Raw genomic sequence first — 18,974 nt, forward strand, 5'->3', positions numbered from 1 at the left:
CATATGTTTTGAAACATACGTTAAACATGAAAAACGAACAACATATGCTTAACATATGTTTGAAAACATATGTAAAACGTATGTTTAACATATGTTTAGCATATGTTTTTATCACCATGAATGAACATGTGTTTCATAATACACATGTTGAACATATGTTATACCAGGTACTACGGTTTCTGGATTTTAATACATTGTTGCATTTATTTCCTCTTCTTTCCTGGGAAATGTATTTTTTTACCCATCAAAATATTTCATCTTCTTTTGCTTATAATGTGCAGGGCACCAAGTTTGACGTGTATTTCAACAATATCTTTTAAATGATTTAAATGATAACAGAACACAACATTGTTATCAAGTCTTATTTATTATTCTACATTTTGCTACATTTTTTCATCTGTCATAAACTAATGAGTGTAGAGTTGGCAGCATCTAAAATCAATAAAAATGTATTTATATATTTTGAAATTGGCATTGTGTAATTATGCAATTTAATAAAATCTTGCTTTATTTTTGAAATACCGGTATAATATGAAGTAATGAATTGTATTGTGACATTCCAGAGTAACTCATAAATATCTATTTGTATCAGGAAAAACCAAACCTTGACTGTTGAGGAACTTGTTTCGTCTTCTGCCATCAAGCTCCTCCATCTTTAACCATTTATCCTCAGTTTGGCTGCGGTGCTCTTGAATGTATGTTTTGAAATCATTCCAGAAATGGCTTTCTTGCTGGGTCTGGTTCTGGGTCTGATTCTGGTTTGTATAGACAAATATTTTTTGTCTATACAAGAAAGTTCTCTGAAAGTGTTGATATGAAAACGGAAATCACCAATGGCCTATATTGTGTAGATAACTTGTGTATTATAAAACAATCTTCATGCATACCAATAAATCTACTAAATATTTAAGATGGAAAAAATGCTGCATCATGCGAGTTTTGATGCTGTGATGAATAATTCTTGTTTTTCAAAATCTTTACATGACAATCACGTACAAATTTTGAGTAACAAGAATTTAAATTTTGTGAAGGATACCAGTACTTATCTTTATACATGTACTTACAAACAGTAGGGCATTTCGGCGTCTCTCAGTGGAGCAATTATCCTCTCCTGATCTGCAGAATGGACTGTAGACTACCCTACAGAACTCTGCCAATTTCAAACTTCTGAGGTCCACTTTTCTCTTCTGTACAAGCTGTAATCATTATACATTACACGTATTATACATATGAGAGTATGAATGAAGTAAAAATTTTGAGGTTAATTATTACGCACGATAACCGCCATTGTTAAACATGTTAAAGTTATGCCAGTTAGAATAAATTTTTAACCCTTTGTTTGAATTCTAATACTTTTATAATGAAGGAATGATACGTATCTCATTTTTTTTCTTTAAGAAAACTGAACTGAAAACTTCATCTTCTAAAGAGAACACTGAATGTTGTATTTGCGAAAATATAGTTGATGTATGTCAACAATATCTACCGATCAAAATTAAGTTCCATTTTGTCATCGATCTGATAATTAAATATCTAATTTTCCAAAAGCTTCACAATTCCTTACTGATAAGGAGCATGTAAGGAATGCAGAACAACAAAAATGTACCCTTGTCTAATTGCATTGGAATAAAGTTTTTATTTATAGAAACTTACACTCCTTCTAAATTGGTTTCTGAATTCTGTGAATTTCAGCATAGAAAACGAGTTGACTTTTTTCAATGCATCAATATCCGAGGATCTGCCATCCCTCTGTAAGCATTTCTTCACTTCAGGCTGGAAAAAAATTATTATAATTAATATTATTATTACTAGTTTATGTACTAAACAATCGTCTTTCAATTTTCTTGTAATGCAATTATTTAGACAGTTTCTCTCACCTGGTATTCTTCATTCTGGAGATCAAGCCACATGTTTTTGGTAAACAAATGTCTCAGAAATAGATGCAGCTTCTCCTGTAAACAGAGAACTTTTAGATAAGATATTCGATAAGAATGTTCACAAAATATTTAGAATTTCTCTATCAAATTCATATCAATGAATTTAAGAATTATCCATTATAATTTAATTAAATAACTGTTATGGGCATTAACACCTGAATGTATTAAACCCAACTTTGTGTGTGTGTGGGGGGGGGGGAGGGGGGGTGTATTATTACTTTGAATGAACATTATGCCATATGGAATGGTCTCTGTTGGACAGTACTCGATAGCATCTCTTTAAGTTCTGCAACTTCTGGCCTGGAGGTTATAAAACTTTTTGAGTACATACTCTGTGCTCAAACTCATACTCCGTACTCCAAAACCATACTCATGCTCCAAACTTCCACTCTAAGTTGTATATAAATTTTGAGTATGTTTATGGTATCGGAGAATGGAGTATGAGTTTGAGCACGGAGTATGTGCTCAAAATTTTTTATAACCTCCAGGCCAGATCGTAGAGACTTTAATTCCTTCACTGTAATTTAATGTTTGAAAATTATGATGACTATATAAATGTGACTGTCGTTCAAAGAATAAAAATATATCTAATATATTATGTATATTGACTCAACTTTTTTTTAGTTAATAATTTGTAACAATGCTATAAAAATGTACTTGCATATTTCTTTTAAGTCATTCTGTTGTCCTCTCCCTAAATCATCGTTCTGTGCACCATAGTCTTGGAAAAGATCCTGACTTTCGGATAGTTGTGTTATCTGCGAGTCTTGACTGAGTTCCTAAAATTGAATTGTAAATGTAAGTTTAATATGGAAAACATAGAGAGCGAGAGATGAAGAAGGGGGGGGGGTATACAAAAAGCAACGATTCTGATCATTTTATTTATTTATTTAATTTTTTTGTTTTTTGTTTTTTTTACATCCCTAAACTACTGAAGAACAATATTTCTCTGCATTTAAGTTTTTAAAAGTTTTCATATTAAATTTTAACTTCTTGTATGTATCATCTTATTCATTGATTTTAAATTTAATCTTAAAAAAAAAATAAAAAGATAGATGTAATTATTACATGACTTGATATATGTTTACACTGTCAATGTAAGCGTGTTGTCTTTCCACAAATATTTATTTTAAAATAAAAATTGGTGGCCATGCAAATTCATTTAAAAATAAAAAAATGTTTCAATTTCTTTCAAGAGAATTTTCAGGGCATTGAATTTCTTATTACTTTTTAATATACTTTAAATCTTGCTTCTCTATAAAGTTTTTTTTTTTTGTTTTGCGTTTAAAAGACAGTCTTCCCATCAATTTATCTATCATAAATGTATCTTTTTCAATTATTGTGAATTTAAGTCAATAAAAAGGGGGGATAGAGTATATAGAACTTTAACCTACCTCCATCCTGCAACGATACCATACGACACCGTCTGCGTCATCAAAGAACCGAAGGGAATTTTGTAAACTGCATTTTGTTGTAGAAAACTTTTTAAAAAATAACTATTTAGTCTAATTCCGATCGATTGTAAAATGAAATTAACACAAATTGATGAAAACACCGAATAAAAAAAGAAAAGCTAAGCAATACAACTCCAAGTTTGTAACTTTTTGGCCGGATGTTACAAAATGTTACCTTTCGGTTCTCATTGTTTACATTTTAGATCTATCGGAACTCATCGGATAAATCCAACACTTGTTTGCGAGATATCCAAGGAGTTTTGTTTATGCTATTTGAGATGGCGGCGAATTTAACAAACGCAAAGTACCTGTGCAGTTTATGTGATTACTCGAGTGGTCACCGTGGAAATTATCTTAGACATCTTCAGTCTGTATCTCATCAGAATATCTTACATTTTTATTCCGATGCAAAAAGCGATTCATGTGAAAATATTCCACCATCCACGGAAGATTCTCAAGAAGACATCGTTTTCGATGAGCCGACAAATTATACTGAACATGTGACGTTTCGAGATGACCAGCCATCGAAATGTAATCAATCTGTGTCAGTTGAGGAAAAACTAATTTTGATCACGAACAAAAGTCAATATGGTTTCCGTTTTTATCCAAAGCAGATTTTTATCTTTATGTTCTCATGAATTCTACCACACATCCAGTGGTAAGTAAAACCATGTCTAGGCCTAGTCAAATATATATATATATGTATATAGTGTTCTACAGAACTTTCAACTACAAATGAAATTTCATCTCTCTCTCTCTCTCTCTCTCTCTCCAGAATATCTCATCTTCTACAATGAATGACTTGTTCTGTCAGATTTTCATAATTAGACCTACTTGATATATATTTTTAAACATTATATTACATTTTAAGTCTTAGCATAAAATTTTCAAACTCAAAATGCATATATATTTGTCCAAAAAATAATGCATGCTTCATATTGATCTACAGATCTGTGCCAATTAAGGTAATTTTATTTGTCCTCTACATATTTTATTGAAAACCACATATAGTTAATCACTGACAAATGGTCAATTTTTGTCTAATTTCATTATTTATTTCAGTACTTAAATCATAAAATGTGTAGTTATCTTTTTCTAAAAGATCATTATATATTTAGTTTTTTTAGAAAAAGATAGTTCATCACTTACCATGCTTCACAGGACGAAAGACCATCTTTAAGCAATCGCTTAATGGTGGCTTAATGGTAGCTTAATGGTGGCTTATAGAAGTTAATTCCTTTAAGCCACCATTAAGCCACCATTAAGCTGCAGCTTCTAGGTGCTTAATGTCCAAACTTCATTAAGCTACCATTAAGCCACCTTTAAGCTGCAGCTTAATGGTGACTTAATGTCCAAACTTAATTAAACCACCTTAATGCATCCAGTATCAAGTCTTTAAACTAACTTGTTAAGTTTGAAGTTGTTTCAGTATCATTTCCGCAAATACTTATTCAATTCATAATTTTTATCTCGCTATTTCTAACATCTTTGTCAATGCGTATAAACTCGGGAACTGGGAACAGCTTCATCAAATGCCTTAAAATTTTCGCTCCCTAAAATCAGTTTGTTTGAATACTTGTTTTAAAATTATTTTTATCCATAAATACATAATATATATTAATTTTTTTTAAAAAATCACATATTTTTCTTTCGTGTTTGGAGAGCCACGTTCCACTGCCGAATTCATAGGAAATGTAATTAGAGTCATTTTCTTCTGGAATATCTCTGTCTCTTAATTTTTCTTTGGGTAGAGAAAAGTTTAAAATATAAAAAAAATATATAGGTATAGATTATAGTGCCAACCTTTGAATTAATTCATGAATAATTTGAATTAATTCGTGGTTAAGTGCCATTATTTTTTCCTTTCTTTTAAAATACTGCAGAAGTAAGAATTTATTTAAAATACTGCAGAAGTAAGAATTTATTTAAAATAATGCAGAAGTAAGAATTGTTCAAAATATAGTCGGTCTTCAATGATTGTTATTTCAAAATCAATTTACAGAAGAACAGCCGATCAGATTAAACAGGGTATCCGACCAGATTTATACACATTGAGAAGCGGGGTAAAATAATCAGTGTACAGTATATCGACAAGTTAGACAATAGACCTTAATTAGGTGTCCCCACCAGTCCCCGGTCAATTAACAGGAAACTATACACGGGAACGTACAGTGATCGATTTTGATGATCTATTTTTAACAAAACTTAAAATTTACGCAAGCATATAACAAATTAGAAATTATGATTATACACAAAAAGACAATTATTTTGATACCCATAATGATATAAAAAGAATTAAAGCTGAAGATATGTTACAAAAATATTTTATAACTTAATTGTTACGCAAAGATTGTCAAAATCGTAAATATCCGCAGCATATTTATAAGAGCTATAATCTGTTTTTTTTTCCCAATCGTTCTCTTTCGATGATATATTCCTTTTTAATAACAAAATTTTGTTATATCTGTGGAATTTCAATCTTTTCATGCTTATAAATCGGCGAATAACAGAACGAGGAATTCAGTTACTTAAAATCAAAAAGTTGTTTCACACCATCACACCGAACTCCGGTCCACGGTTAAGAAATATTAACGTAATATAAAACTTTATCAAAAAATTTCAAAAAATTCTTTTTTAAAATATATACATATATATAAATATAATTATTCGTATTATTGATTAATAAATATAAACATCAGAAAAAAAAAAACATGTACGGTACCTGTAACCATTCCAAACAAGTTTTGTTAAAAATAAAGGTTTTATATTTCATACCAATTTCAACAGCTTCGATAGCTCAGTAGTTAAAGCGTTCGCCCTCCACGCAGAAGGTCGTGGGATCGAATCCTGTTGGGAATGCTTTTTTTTTTCATTTATTTTTTTTTCAATTTTCTTTCTTTTACATTATTTTCGCTGAATTAACAAATGTATAAACTCGACATTTATAATTTTTGTGAAGAAATCATTATAAAAATTATATTTAACCCGTAAAAGCAGTTTTATCGACTGCGTAATGGTGACTTAATGGTGGCTTAAAGGTGGTTTAATGGTAGCTTAATGGAGTTTGGACATTAAGCACCTATAAGTCTGGCTTAATGGTGGCTTAATGGTGACTTAATGATTGTCTAGAAGCTACCACTAAGCACCTATAAGCCACCATTAAGCCACCATTAAGCTACCTTTCAGCATCCATTAAGGACTTTGAGATGGCTTAATGGTTACTTAATGGTGGTGTATTTATTACTTAAATGTAGCTTTAAGGTGCTTAATGGTGACTTAAAGACAACCATTAAACCATCATTAAGGACCTATAAGCCACCATTAAGCCAAACTTAAAGGAAGTGTTTCATCTTGTGCTTACATCAGTTCTAAAATTCAAGATCAATGTTGACTATATAACTCATTGTGCGTATATGAACTAAATTTTCATGTCACACTTAACATGCTTAAATTACAATATTTTTTAAGTATTGATGCTGATCAGATGAAAACTAATGTTTTTATCAAATATAACAATTTCTTGGATTATCAAGAAATTTGTGGTAAAAAATCTGTCAAGAAATGTTCTCATTCCAGTGATTTAACAAAATATTGTTTTCAATGAAATATATAAGGAAAAAAAATTATCTTCACTTTTGTCACATATCTGTACAAATTCTTACACTTTTTATTATTCTTTTTCAGAGTGATGAAGTAGTTAAATTTGTTGTTTTCATCTTAAAACAGTGTGGAGTAGAGGATGTTCCTCCATTTTCTTCAATCAAAAGAAAATGCTTTGGTTCCTTTGATTGGAATGAGTTCCTAATTAAAGTAAATATTCAATTTATTGAAGTATTGTATGATGAAATAGAAAAATAGAGGATATCTATTTTAATACACTGTCTATCCTGTATCTCATGTATTTCTCTCTCTCTCTTTATCAGTGAATTTGTATCACTTATAATTTTATATTTTGTATAGAGCCATGATGATGACAGTACTCCAATGTGGGCTATTAAACCATCAGCAATAGTAAAGATGGCAGTTGCTCACCCTAATGTTTCCAAAAAAATCATCAGATAAGTGTAAATAAATTTCTTGATATATAATAAGTAAACTAGCCATTGTAGTGAAATGAGTATTATTACAAAGTCTGTAACAAGGTGATTGATTTGCATTTATTTTAAATATACTTCATGCATGTTGTCACTCTTGTGATGACCAAAAGTCAAGAACTATATTTTGATCAATACATATTCTTCACATCTACAACTTAATGTAATCACATCTACAACTTAATGTAATATGTATATATAATAGGTATCCCAGAGTAGATTCATTAGGAGAAAAAAGTCATCCTGCGTACGGAGAGAAGTGGATAAGTGATTTAGAATTCTGTTATGCTGCAGATGAAAACACAGCTTTTTTTAAAAATGAGGTGTGCATATTTGAATCAGATGAAACTGAGCAGATGGGAATTATTGAAAGCTTTGTAGAAAATGTCAAGGTAAACAGTCTCATACTAAACTTCAAATAAAATCAAAGCGAAAAGACTGTGAAAATTAACACATCATACTTAACGAAAATGAAAACTTTGACATTCTTTGCGCAAATACATTCACATTTACATTTTATTTTATATATTGTCCATGTTCTAATTATCAGGAAAATGTAAAAGAAGCTGTTATTTCAACTGTAGAGCCCATGCTACTTAAACCTCCATGCTGCCAAAGTGAAAAGTAAGTCCTATTTAATGTTAATTGAATTTTTACAAAGTAATTTTAAAAAAAGCACAAACTGTTTTAAATATGCTATGCTTGTATAACAAAAGTAAAAAACTAGAATTCATTCCTTAAAATTTATTTTTGTACTATAAAATTCATAATAAAAAAAAATTCAATAAAATGATGTTACATTGTAAAAATTTTGAATGGGACGTGAAGCTGAGTAATAAGTTCTGCATGAACTTTGTACTGAGATGTAGGCAAGCTGTGTAATTCAATTTAGATGATACATGTATTTTTTCAGCCAATGAAGTATTGCTTTATTGTACAGTAGATTAAATTAAAAGTACCTAAATTTAGATAAATATTCTGACTGTTATTTTTTTTTCTCAATAGAGCATTTCTTATATCAAGTGATAGAAAGCATTGTAAAAAGTTACAAAGCTTAAAACACAGAAAAACCTATGAAAATGAATCGTACTACACAAAAGAAAGTTCAGAGGTGGTTTCTGGACCTATCAACCAGAATGTAAGAAGCATATAATTTAAATATCCTTTCGCATTCATGTCATAAATAAATTTTAAGTTTGAATATATTTTATTTTATAAATGGTATATTAAAGGTTTCTATGAAAGTTTGAACAGCTTAATACAAGATTTCTCCATGTTGTTAGTTGAACCTGTGATTGAGTTTGGAATTATTATGTAACAAGCAAAATAATATTTTTCAGCACTTTAATCTGTACTCAAGTATGAATATGCCAATTTTGACTGTTCCCGTAAACCTTTTTTTGGATGACACGTCAACTCATAGATCAAAGAAATGGCTGGCATTACATTGTATACAGATGCAACTATCAGGTACTGGTTATTTATTTAATTTCTTGCAGAGTAAAACATGCTTATAGCGAACATGCTTAAAGTGAATTTATGCTTTTTGTGAAGTGATTTTCATTCCCCTTGGTTTTGAATAGTATTATGAACTTAACTATGTAATTACTGGGACGTTTGTAATGAATTGTCTGTCCCCTGGCATTTCGTTATAAGCGTGTTTTACTGTACAGTGATTTGGTTGTAATAATAGGGAAACAGAATTTGAAACTATATAATCCATGGAATATCATAAATATTACACTGTCTTTGCTTGATAAACCTTGTCTACATTTCATTCATATTTTGGTTTATTTAGAGGTATAAGAAATTGGCAATCTATAGTCAGGGAATTCATACATCTCTGCAAGATTTAAATAAAGAAAAAGAGGATAGAAGTAAAAATCCATACCCTAGGTTCTTTGGATTTATATTTACAGGAATTCCAGTTGATGAACGGCACAAAGAAAGACATGTACATTTTGTTGGAGCATCAGAAAAAGTAGAAATACTGAAATTGGTGGAAATAGCTGTTGCTGATATAAAACAATGTCAAAGGTTATAATTATTTCTAATCTTTATTATGTTTAATGAAAAGGCTAAGAAAAATTTACTGTGTTTGTCAATACTTCCCTTTCATTTCAGACATGGTGTAATTTCTTTTGATGCCCTCAACCAAGAAGAATGTATGATAAAGTGTCCTCTGGATGTTATTGTTGCAGATTATAACATGCTTTCACACTGCTGCAACCATCTTGGTGCATCTGCAGACAAATATTGTCCAAGATGCCTTGTGAGTAAAGATTTTTCTAAGTCACATATTGACTTAAATATGTGAATCATTTCATTTCATGTGGGTTATGTTACAATATGAATTGTATTTATATTTGTTCAAATCATGACCCCAGGGGTAGGGTGGTGGCACAATAGGTGATCAACGTTTTACATAGGAACACAAAGGAAAAAATCTTTAAAAATCATCTTCTCAAGAACAGCAAAACCATGATTGGACATATCCTCAAGTAGTATAGATTCAAGTTTGTTCAAATCATGACCCCCAAGGGTAGGGTGGGGCCACAATTAAGTTCAAATCATACCCCCCCCCCACTGCATTTATGCACATGGACCTTGATTGATAAGTCTATTTAACTTTTCATTGACTGTAAAAGGCTGCTGTGTACACCGCATCATTTCAATTGCAATTACAGTTTCTTGTTCCTCAATCTAAATCTGGTTTTCCAACAAAAACCTTAAGAGTCTCGTTGAGGTTTATTTACTAGGGGAAAGAATTATTTCCAAGTTCTTTGTTTTTTTTTAGTCATCCTCTGGGACATTTGATCAGGTTATACATTCTAGAAAACCAAAGAAAACACTTCGAACAATTAACAGATTACATCTGAGGTCTAAAGAAGGGGATAAAGCCATGCTACGCAAAGAAACAGGTGTCAAGGAACACTTCAATTGTTTATGGGATGTTATTGATTATGTTATTGAATTCTAATTTTTACCATAGTATAATTAATATTATACATATATTGCATGATCATGAGGGAAATGTGAAGATTTATTCAGCAAAGTAAAATCATATTCCCCGAGGTCTTTGCCCGAGGGGTATATATTTCTTGGCTGAATAAATCTTCATGTTTCCCATACTCTCATGTAATAAATTGTTTATCATACTGAAACAAGCAAAAACTTTAAAAATAAACAAAAACTTTCAAATTCGGCACTGCTCTTAAATTCACTTTCAATTTTAACGTAGAGCTACTGAAACAATTTACAGAAGTCCATCATCAATTTTGTGACGTGAACCAGGCTATTGTGACGTCTTAACTACTTTCGAGAGTTTTCATTCAATGAACAATAACTATTGCGGGAAAATGCACCAGGTCTCCGAAGAGGTTGAATATGATGAAAAGCATGACAGGACAGGGAAATATGAAGTTTTATGGCCCTGTCACATGATAATCTAGAACCAATCAGATAACGCATTGTATAGAATAATTATAATGAGGTATAATAATGTATTGTATATTTTGCTTTATATCCATAAACATAGATAATTCCCTGTTTATATATAATCCCTTCCAGTGAAACCGGAGGAGCTGTAGTCCCCTTTCAGTGAAATTGGAGGGACTATAGTCCTCCCCCAGTGAAACCACAGGGGCTATATATAGTCTTTATTGCTGTCTCTCTATCTATTGGTCAGTCTGTACCAACATTTTTTTTTATTGTTTGGAGAATTGATTCAAAATTTGCTGTGTATCTTTATAATGGAAAACCAAAGATCAAGTTTGAGTTTTGTAATGATTGATCAACAGATAGTAAGGAAAACTCCAATTGTTCAAATAATTTTTTTATTATTTTCTTAAACCTTTTTTCAACATAAAAGAATGTTCCTTTAAGAAACTGGTGGTGCCAGTTGCAGACATAAGCAATGCTCTGTGAATGCTTATTTCATTCACATGTTCTACTTTATCATGCAGAGACATACCAGTGGGATTATTACATCTTGTTCCCCTTGGTTTGACCAAACATCTTGTGACATACATTGTGGAACAAGTGGATCAAGAGAAACTTAAGAAAATGGGTTGCCATTTAGAAACACTTCAACCTTCCAAAGGACCTGAGTTTTTTCAACATATTGGAAGTCGACAAGGAAGAGACTTCAAAAGTTATGTAAGTCCATGCAAGAAAATGTCAGTTGCTGAAGTATGTTCAAAATTTTTGGTGAGTCTTGTAAATGCTAATAGTGGTTTTTGTTATGTCACTAAAAATTTTGCATATAAATTCTTTATGCATCTTAATTTTTTAGCTGCAAGTGGCTCCCTTTAATATACTCTTTGCCAAGGTGGATCAAATTTTATCAAACTTACCTGCTGTTTGGCCCTTGTAAGTAAAAGTGAATCTTACATCTATAGATTATCGAATGTTAACATTTTTAAAATGACCATTATTTGTACTTTGTTACAAACATCTTTGTTTATTAAAATTTCTGATTAAAAATCAACAGATACAAAAGCAACTTTACATGAAGAAAACAGATGAGCAAAGTATCAAGAACATGAAGGAAAATATTGCAGCATACCATCGAATGATCACAGAATTTTTACCATCCTTTGCTAGGAAAGCCAAGACTCATCTCCTACTTCATGCTGTAATTATTCTTCAGTGATATATGTTTTACTTTAAATGGTATTTTTCTAAACCATCTGATAATATTTTTATACATGACAAAGTTTAGATTAAGGATGATGGCATCAACACTCTATTAAACATCTTTATTATTGTAATCAAAATTAGAACTGAAGACTCACTAGTAGCTTGCAAACAGGATGTATCTAGTTGTTATGTATTTTTTTTTTTTAAACAGATTGATGATATCCATAGGCATGGGCCATTACCTTCTTATGATGAAGAGGCATTTGAAAAAAATCATGGCAGAATTAGGGATCAGATTTTTCTACAAAATCAAAAAGCCCTCAGTCGGGATACTGCTGCGAAATATGCACAGCACATTCTTTGTTCTCATGTCATCACTGGTGGTTACTTTAAAGAAAATGACACTTGGTAGAAACTTATTCTGATTTGAAGAGTGTTTGTAATTTCTCACTTACATTGTACATATACAGAAACATCAAACATATAAAGTTTATATTTATCAGTGTCTAAACTCTTTACAGGACACAAGCTGCAGAATGTATTTTAAAAGCTGCTTCGGAGCCATCTGTAAAGTCTTTCCTGGGATTAAAAGAAGACAGCAAAAAAACAGTAGGAGAGCTTTCAAAATTTGAGAGACACTCCAATGGTCATATTAGGAAATACTCCGTTATGAATGATGACCCAATGATTTCTTGTCAAATAGGATTAGACAACACTGCAACATATTGTGACCGTGTAGATTTAGACGGCACTTAGGAATTCGTCTGGAACTGCATCCGTTGTTGCAGAACGAACGGGGTGAGGGAATGTTGGCGTAGAGGGTACAAGGTATAGGTAGAGGCGCTGTGTGACCGTGAGGTAAAAACAAAGTATAGGTGTGCCGTATTCCCGAAGGTCCACCGATATGCAATTCCAGAGATAAAACAAATGATGAAGGATTCCGTATTTATTAGATGAGTCTCAACGATGGCAACAGTTTACATGAATCAATCAACAATCAGACATATTAAAAATGATCGAGTCGGATTTGGCCGAAATGGCCCCGGACTCAGAGTCCTAACGAGTCGGACGTGGCCGAGACTGGCCGTCGTATATTCCAGACTAATGATTGAAATTATACATGACTATTTATAAGAATGTATATAATGAGTAAATAAATGACAGGTGTTGACATTTAGTAAAATGAGTGAAAGATTCACAGGTATGGATTAATTAAATAAACTCAATGACGCTTTGATGTTTGGATATAACCCCCCCCCCCCGATAATTGATAGTGTTGTTTTTAGAGATTAACAGTTCTTGAGACATAGCACTCTGTCTCTTTGTAACAACAGATCAAGAGTCCAAAAAGTGTCACTGGTCAATTAAACAATTAGATTCGCGAAACATATCGTGAGAAATAAAATATGACACAACTTAAAAATTGAAAAGTAAAGTCCAAAATAAAGTTCTTTTTTTGAACAGTGAATTTTTCACGGTGATAATTTCCCACCGCTCCGGGAAAAACACGTCCTCGTGTTTGGAAAGAAATTTCATTTTAATTATTTTTCGGATTCTGTTCTTTCATGTTCTTGTAGACGTACACACCGGTAAACACTATTTATTGAAACTATCCTGGTGGTTAACAAAGGAATGCCGAAAGTGTTGTTCATGGATGTTGAACTGGTGTTGTCCATCGTTGATACATTGGTCGAACAGTTCACGATGAGCAGAGTGGTTCAATGGGGGAACTCGCTTGCTGTAGAGGTTCGGGATCTGACCACTACAAAATATATGCAGTGGCCCCGGGCGTTGTTTTACCCTTAGGATTCATCCACCAATTGTGACCGTGTAGATTTAGACGGCACTTAGGAATTCGTCTGGAACTGCATCCGTTGTTGCAGAACGAAAGGGGTGAGGGAATGTTGGCGTAGAGGGTACAAGGTATAGGTAGAGGCGCTGTGTGACCGTGAGGTAAAAACAAAGTATAGGTGTGCCGTATTCCCGAAGGTCCACCGATATGCAATTCCAGAGATAAAACAAATGATGAAGGATTCCGTATTTATTAGATGAGTCTCAACGATGGCAACAGTTTACATGAATCAATCAACAATCAGACATATTAAAAATGATCGAGTCGGATTTGGCCGAAATGGCCCCGGACTCAGAGTCCTAACGAGTCGGACGTGGCCGAGACTGGCCGTCGTATATTCCAGACTAATGATTGAAATTATACATGACTATTTATAAGAATGTATATAATGAGTAAATAAATGACAGGTGTTGACATTTAGTAAAATGAGTGAAAGATTCACAGGTATGGATTAATTAAATAAACTCAATGACGCTTTGATGTTTGGATATAACCCCCCCCCCCCCAGATAATTGATAGTGTTGTTTTTAGAGATTAACAGTTCTTGAGACATAGCACTCTGTCTCTTTGTAACAACAGATCAAGAGTCCAAAAAGTGTCACTGGTCAATTAAACAATTAGATTCGCGAAACATATCGTGAGAAATAAAATATGACACAACTTAAAAATTGAAAAGTAAAGTCCAAAATAAAGTTCTTTTTTTGAACAGTGAATTTTTCACGGTGATAATATCATAAAAGCCAGAGTGTAACAACACAGTCATTGGATCTCATCAACAGTGGTGACTGGGTGAGATACAAGAACAGCAATGGTGTAAGTTGTATTTCCAACCTTAAGTTTAAATATTTACATTTGCAAATATCTTTCCACATACCTTTATGAACCTGCTTCAGAGCTACATTGTTCATTTCTGTGTTAACATTTTAACTGGTCAAGAGGTCTAATATATTATGCCTGAAGGAACTTTTTGATTCATGTTTTGAAAAAAAAAAATTCAGTGTTAAATTTATTACATGAATGGTATGTACTGCATATGGAGAAGGCAAAATGATAAAGTATAGTATTCAACCACTGCTGGCAATGCAAAGTTGTGAAGGATATTTTGTATCTTCATTCATTGAACATATGTATGTTTAAAGGACTCTAAAATATACTACTAATTATTTGCTAACGGAGTCATACATAATAAAAATATGATTTAGTGTTTGATTAAAAGTTTTTTTTTTAATTTTTTGACCAGTTGAGATTAACACATTTCTGATTTTGTCTTTCCAGGACACCTGTCATGGTATCTTCACTGGGGGATTTGAATTTAGTACCAAGCAGACGTTGGTCCGTGTACAGAAAGCCCAGGAATTAGATCACACTGATCCTTTCCTGAATTGTCCATTGCATGAACTTACTTTGAACTATGACTATGTTCCATCTGTACTATTGGAATGTCCATGCTCATTTTTTCATGACTGTTATAGAGGAAATTGTAGAATGCACTATATAATCACTTCAGCTCGAGTTGAGCAACAAAATTTGTCAAAGCGTAAATTATCTATTAAACATAATGAAGAACACAGGATATACTTATTTAACAAATTTCACTTGTAAATGTTCTACATAGGTAGATCAACTGTAGACTTTTTATTCAGGTTTGAAGATAATGATAAAGAAAAATTGTTGACAATTATACATGTTTTGGAGTCATTTTTTGTAAAAATGGATCATTTAACCTTTGGGAAAAGGCCACAAAGTCATGTATAGTGTTATTGTCAAATATACTAACATTATGTGTCGATTGTAAATTATATATATAGATGCATTTAACAAAATTGTCAAATCCATTTTACTTTGTGATTATGAAGTATGGGGTTTTAGTAAGGTCATGAACACCAAATTTTATGGTACATGGAGAACTTGGATGACATTCTTTAATTATTAAAGCAAAAACTGGATTATGGTAATTTCCATTTAATACACTGATTATAGGAAAGAAGCTAATGGCCAAGTAGCACATTAAGCCAACATTTATTATTTAATGTATGTTCAACATATGTTAGGATTTTCATATGTTGAACATATGTTAAACATATGTTGAACATAGGAAAACACCAACATATGTTAAACGTATGTTTCGGATCAACATTATGTTTAACATATGTTTAAAACATATGTTTAACATATGTGTTAAACATATGTTAAACATACGTTTGGATTACCATATGTTCGACATGTGTTTAACATATGTTCAACATATGAAAATCCCAACGTATGTTGAACATACGTTGCAATTTTACCTGTGTACTTGATTATACGTGCATGTATAAGTACGCTGACCATGTTATCTTGTTGACACCAACAAAACATCTTTACATTTTAAGTTTCAAAGCAATTCATCAAAAAATAAACAAATTAAGTCTCCATCAAGTATATTGCTTATTTCACTCACTGCGCACGTGCCTGCATGTGCATGCCTACCATGTCATCTTGTCTACACTATCAAAATATTATATTCTGAGTATCAAAGCATTACATCAAAAGATATGAAAGTTGTGGCTTTTTCAGGTATCTTGGTCATTTTACTCATTGCACGCGCACACACGTGCATGCATGTGCGCGCAAATTGACTTTCGTTCCGCAAATCTACACAACATTCCTATTAATCCTAAAAAGAGTTTCACCTCAGTCGGATGAGTAGTTTCTGAGAACACTCGCGAACAAAAAAGTTCCCAGGAAGACGACGAAAAATAGAGTAAAAAACAATATATAATTATTAACAATTGTTTTCTCAGTAATGTTTCATGTCAATTAAATTAATAAATGATGAAATCTAAAAAAAAAAAAATCACATGCTTTGACCTTTTGGCAATTTTTTGACTTTCATAATATTGCCAGAATGCTCTAAACAACAATGTTAAAATTGATCTGAATTTTGACGATGGTAAGTGGCTGAATCTTAAAAAGAATCCAACACATGCTGCATCCCAAGTTCATATGTTCCAATTGAAGGCTGGACGAAGTTTCCATCCGTGTCTATACCAAAACATTTTAATCATGGGTATATCTACTATTACCATTTTGAATCAGTGGCATCAGTAGGGTGTGATTCAAACAGCTCTGGTGATGACTGTCAAGATGATGTGCATACTAGTGAACCATTTGCTAAGTGTATGAATCTTTTTAGGAGTGGTCATGTGAAAAACATACATGATGCCAGTTGAAAAGGACACTATTTTGTTAAAGCATCAGTGTTGGCGTCCTACTCACAACATTTCTACAACTGTACAATAACATTATCCGAATCATCAGGATCAGTATTAGAGGGAACATGCACTTGCTCTGCTTCTGGCTTGGGCAGATGTTCTCATGTTGCAGCTCTGTTGTTTGCATTGGAGGACTACACTCTTGAATTTGGGACCGATTTGCCTACGAACAAAGGTAGAGGAAAGAATTAGAATTCTGAGAAAATTTTCAACAAGGAATACAAGTCCATGAAAAAAAAACACTCTTAAACGTCAAGAAACCTCAGTCAAAATATCTTAAACTCTGATCCAAGACCTGAAGAACTGAGGAAGAATGAATTACCAAATGAACAGAAAAAAGAATTTCGATCAAATCTAGTCATGAATGGACAAAAAAGTGGATGGACAAATTTATTAGGTTTTCATCATGAAAATTTCAGCATAGATAATTATGGTGTAGATATTCTAGAGATTCAATGTAGACAATTTTTTGTTAATTAAAAGAAATGTGTTCTGAAAAATATTCCTCATTTGTTGTTGATAACACAGTAGGTCAGGCATTATCTCTGGACTGGCAGGTAAATAGATGGTGCAGGGTAACAGCATCAAATGCGAAAGATATCAAATGTGTCAGAACAGGTATTACGAGTTGAGTCAATAGACTTCTGTGGTCAGTTTCCCCTGTAACATCAGCCCTACTGTATGGGCCTGAACATGAATCTGATGCTCTTGTACAGGAAACGGGTTTGTAGTTGAACCAAAAACACCCTACTCTTGGATGTAGTCCTGATGGAATATTTATTGATAAATTAAATGAAACAAAGGGTCTTGTTGAGATCAAATGCACATATGTACTTAGAAATTGCAATCCCTTGAATTTCATAGACAATTTGTCAATGTAACAAAGCAATGTAGAAATTTTTGTTGTGTTAAAGATAATCAAGGAAATTTTAGACTCAAAAGAAATCACAAATACTATTATCAGATTCAAATACAGTCAGCTTTGTGTATGTCAGTGGAGAGAATTTCTGTCAGTAATGACTTGTGGTCTTATATGTATCCTCAACTTGAGGCTTTTTCATAGAGAATATCTTGTTCCAGAACATATCCTTATGCGACTACCTCGTGAACTTGAAATAATACATTTTAAGTATTAGTTAACATTTGTACATAATAAAAAAAAGTTTTGATTCATTCTTGTGCACTGCTTTTATTTTGCAAATTCACAGATACGTGAATAAGTGCATACAGATATTCTTTCTGATCACTTAAAGATTAAACCATCAAGATCAGGAAAACCCGAAAATGAGATAGAAAAAGTTTAAAAATCAAATTCATTAATTTCTTCCGACAAAAATTACTCAGTTTCAAAATCTACATTGAAAGCACAACAGTTTTCATCACATTTATTTCACTATTGGTTTCTGAAAGCTTACCAAACATGCAACAATAAAGACTGTTTGGGAGAAAGTTGACAGTGTGTTCAAAGGTACAATTTTCTTACAAATTATATGTTTTTTTATGCGTTCTATTACCCTCTCAGCATGAATTCGTAATTTTGCGATAACACGTGTCTGCACTTTTTCTTGTTGTGACAAAGTGGTTCTACTGCCCCAAAATGGTTGGATTACAATGTCAGAACCTTTCTGCAACAAAATGTCTCGAACATTACATCCACGATCTACCATTACCAGATCACCTGGATGGATTTTATCCATAATTTTGCTCTTTTGGAAAATTTCCTTATGAGAAATTGCCCCTTC

At 32.2% G+C, this 18,974-nt stretch overlaps 1 protein-coding gene and 1 pseudogene across 1 annotated transcript; one reads left to right on the forward strand and one right to left on the reverse strand.

The window, feature by feature from the left end:
• Window positions 1-400: 400 nt before the first annotated feature.
• On the reverse strand, window positions 401-3,337 carry LOC133199149 (uncharacterized). Its single transcript, XM_061335015.1, has 8 exons — window positions 3,332-3,337; window positions 2,599-2,716; window positions 2,288-2,454; window positions 1,878-1,952; window positions 1,654-1,773; window positions 1,065-1,196; window positions 605-800; window positions 401-432 (listed from the first exon to the last, which is right to left on the reverse strand). Exons 1-8 carry the CDS (start codon window positions 3,335-3,337, stop codon window positions 401-403), a joined length of 846 nt encoding a protein of 281 aa, XP_061190999.1.
• A 332-nt stretch (window positions 3,338-3,669) lies between these two features.
• On the forward strand, window positions 3,670-15,580 carry LOC133199150 (uncharacterized; annotated as a pseudogene).
• Window positions 15,581-18,974: the final 3,394 nt, after the last annotated feature.

The sequence above is a fragment of the Saccostrea echinata genome, unplaced genomic scaffold (assembly GCF_033153115.1).
Source record: "Saccostrea echinata isolate AGI-Se365-2 ecotype Australia unplaced genomic scaffold, CSIRO_AGI_Sech_v1 ptg000033l, whole genome shotgun sequence".
Classification (NCBI taxonomy): Eukaryota; Metazoa; Mollusca; class Bivalvia; order Ostreida; family Ostreidae; genus Saccostrea; species Saccostrea echinata.